The sequence below is a fragment of the Apteryx rowi genome, unplaced genomic scaffold, assembly GCF_003343035.1.
Source record: "Apteryx rowi isolate R43461 unplaced genomic scaffold, aptRow1 scaffold_1113, whole genome shotgun sequence".
Taxonomy (NCBI): Eukaryota; Metazoa; Chordata; class Aves; order Apterygiformes; family Apterygidae; genus Apteryx; species Apteryx rowi.
In genome coordinates, this window is record NW_020447324.1 from 114,153 (window position 1) to 115,989 (window position 1,837).

General features: G+C 65.3%; 1 protein-coding gene across 1 annotated transcript in view; it reads left to right on the top strand.

The window, feature by feature from the left end:
• The window catches only part of ARHGEF1 (Rho guanine nucleotide exchange factor 1), a 17,462-nt gene extending 15,677 nt beyond the window's left edge, over positions 1 to 1,785 (top strand). The window contains exons 18-23 of the mRNA XM_026077408.1: positions 4 to 102; positions 186 to 263; positions 347 to 422; positions 523 to 690; positions 1,526 to 1,613; positions 1,683 to 1,785. Of these exons, the coding sequence (XP_025933193.1) occupies positions 4 to 102; positions 186 to 263; positions 347 to 422; positions 523 to 690; positions 1,526 to 1,613; positions 1,683 to 1,785 (612 nt within the window). The remainder of the gene's footprint in view (positions 1 to 3; positions 103 to 185; positions 264 to 346; positions 423 to 522; positions 691 to 1,525; positions 1,614 to 1,682) is intronic.
• The last annotated feature ends 52 nt before the right edge of the window (positions 1,786 to 1,837 follow it).

A 1,837-nucleotide genomic window follows, 5' to 3' on the forward strand; every position in this document is an offset into this window, starting at 1 on the left:
GAGGCCGCAGGCGAGCGGGCCAAGGTGGAGCAGGCRGCCGAGTGCTGCCGGCAGATCCTCAACCACGTCAACCAGGAGGTGCGGGACATGGAGAACCTCATGGTAAGAGACCCCCCCTCTGCCCCTCCGCCAGCCCCACGGTGCCTCTGCCCCTCACTGCCCCATTTACACACCCCCCCCCGCAGAAGCTGAAGGACTATCAGCGACGCCTGGATCTCTCCAACCTGAAGCAGAGCATGGACCCGCTGCTGAGCGAGTTCAAGGTGAGCCTGGGAGCCGGGGGGGAGCCGCTGAGGGGGGTCCTGCCCCCCCAACCCCCCCTAACCCCCCCTCACCCCCCCCCCAGAACACGGACATCACCAAGAGGAACCTGGTGCACGAGGGGCCGCTGACCTGGCGCGTCACCAGGGACAAGGCCGTAGGTGAGCGCGGGGCAGCGTGGGACAGGGTTTTGAGGGGGGGGGTCACAGGGAGCCCGTTCTCCCACTGACCCCCCCCCTCGGCGCATTCCCCCCCCCCCAGACGTGCATGTGCTGCTGCTGGATGACCTGCTGGTGCTGCTGCAGCGGCAGGAGGAGCGGCTGGTGCTGCGCTGCCACAGCCGCACCATCACGCCCACGCCCGACGGCAAGCAGATGCTGAGCCCCATCATCAAGCTCAGCTCCGCCATGACCCGCGAGGTGGCCACAGGTGGGGGCCTGGGGGGGTCCCGGGGGGGTTCTGGGACCCGCTGGGGGCTACGGAGCTTCTGTGGGGATAGGGAGGGATGTTCGGGGGCGCAGGGTGGTCGCTGGAGATGAGGGGACCGATCGCGGTGGTGCATGGGGCTGTGTCGTGTGCGAGCGTGTGTGTGTGCATGTCTGTGTGTGTGTGTGCGTGTGAGTGTGCACATTGTGCATGCGTGTGCGTGTCACACATGCATGTGTGCATGCGCCTCACGTGGCGTAGCATGTTCCTGGTATGTGGTGGGCACTGTGTTGTGTGCACGTGCATGTCCTGCGTGTCCTGTGTGCGCATTGTGCATGCATCATGCATGTGCATGTCCTGTGTGTGCCTGTCCTGCACATGGATGTTGTATGTGTGTGTGCATGTGTGTCATGCCTGTGTGGTGTGTCATGCGCATGCGTTGTGCACATGCATGTGTCCTGCGTGCGCATTGTGCATGTGTCGTGCGCATCCTGCGCATGTCCTGTGCATGCATGTTGTGTGTGTGTGCACGCATGTCATGTCTGCATGGTGTGTCGTGCACATGCATTGTGCACATGTATGTCCTGYGTGTGCATCGTGCATGTGTCCTGCACGTGCATGTCGTGTGTGTACGTGTTGTGCCTGTGTGGTTTGCATGTTGTGCGCCATGCACATGCATGTGCCCTGCGTGTCACGTGCACACGTCACGTGTGCGTTTGGGTCCCAGCAGGACTGTGGGGGCCACCAGGTGCCCAGGGGGTTCGGGTCAATGCGGTGGGGCAGGGGGGGGCCGCAGCGCAACGCCCTCTCTGACCCCCCCCCCAATTGCCACCCCCAGACCACAAGGCCTTTTACGTGATCATCAGCTGGGAGAACGGCGCCCAGATCTACGAGCTGGTGGCGCAGACGGTGTCGGAGAGGAAGAAGTGAGGCTGGGAGGGGTCCCGTGGGGTGGGGGGGGGCCCACGCGGGGACCTCACCCCCCTCTGCCACAGCTGGTGCGCCATGATCAGCGAGACGGCCGGCTCCCTCAAGCTGCCGGGGTCCCACCGGGCGAAGGCGGCCCGCAGCAGCCACAGCCCCCACAGCCCCATCTAGTGAGTGGGGGGCGCCGGGGGGCGGGTGGAGGGTTTGGGGGGGTTGGCGGAGG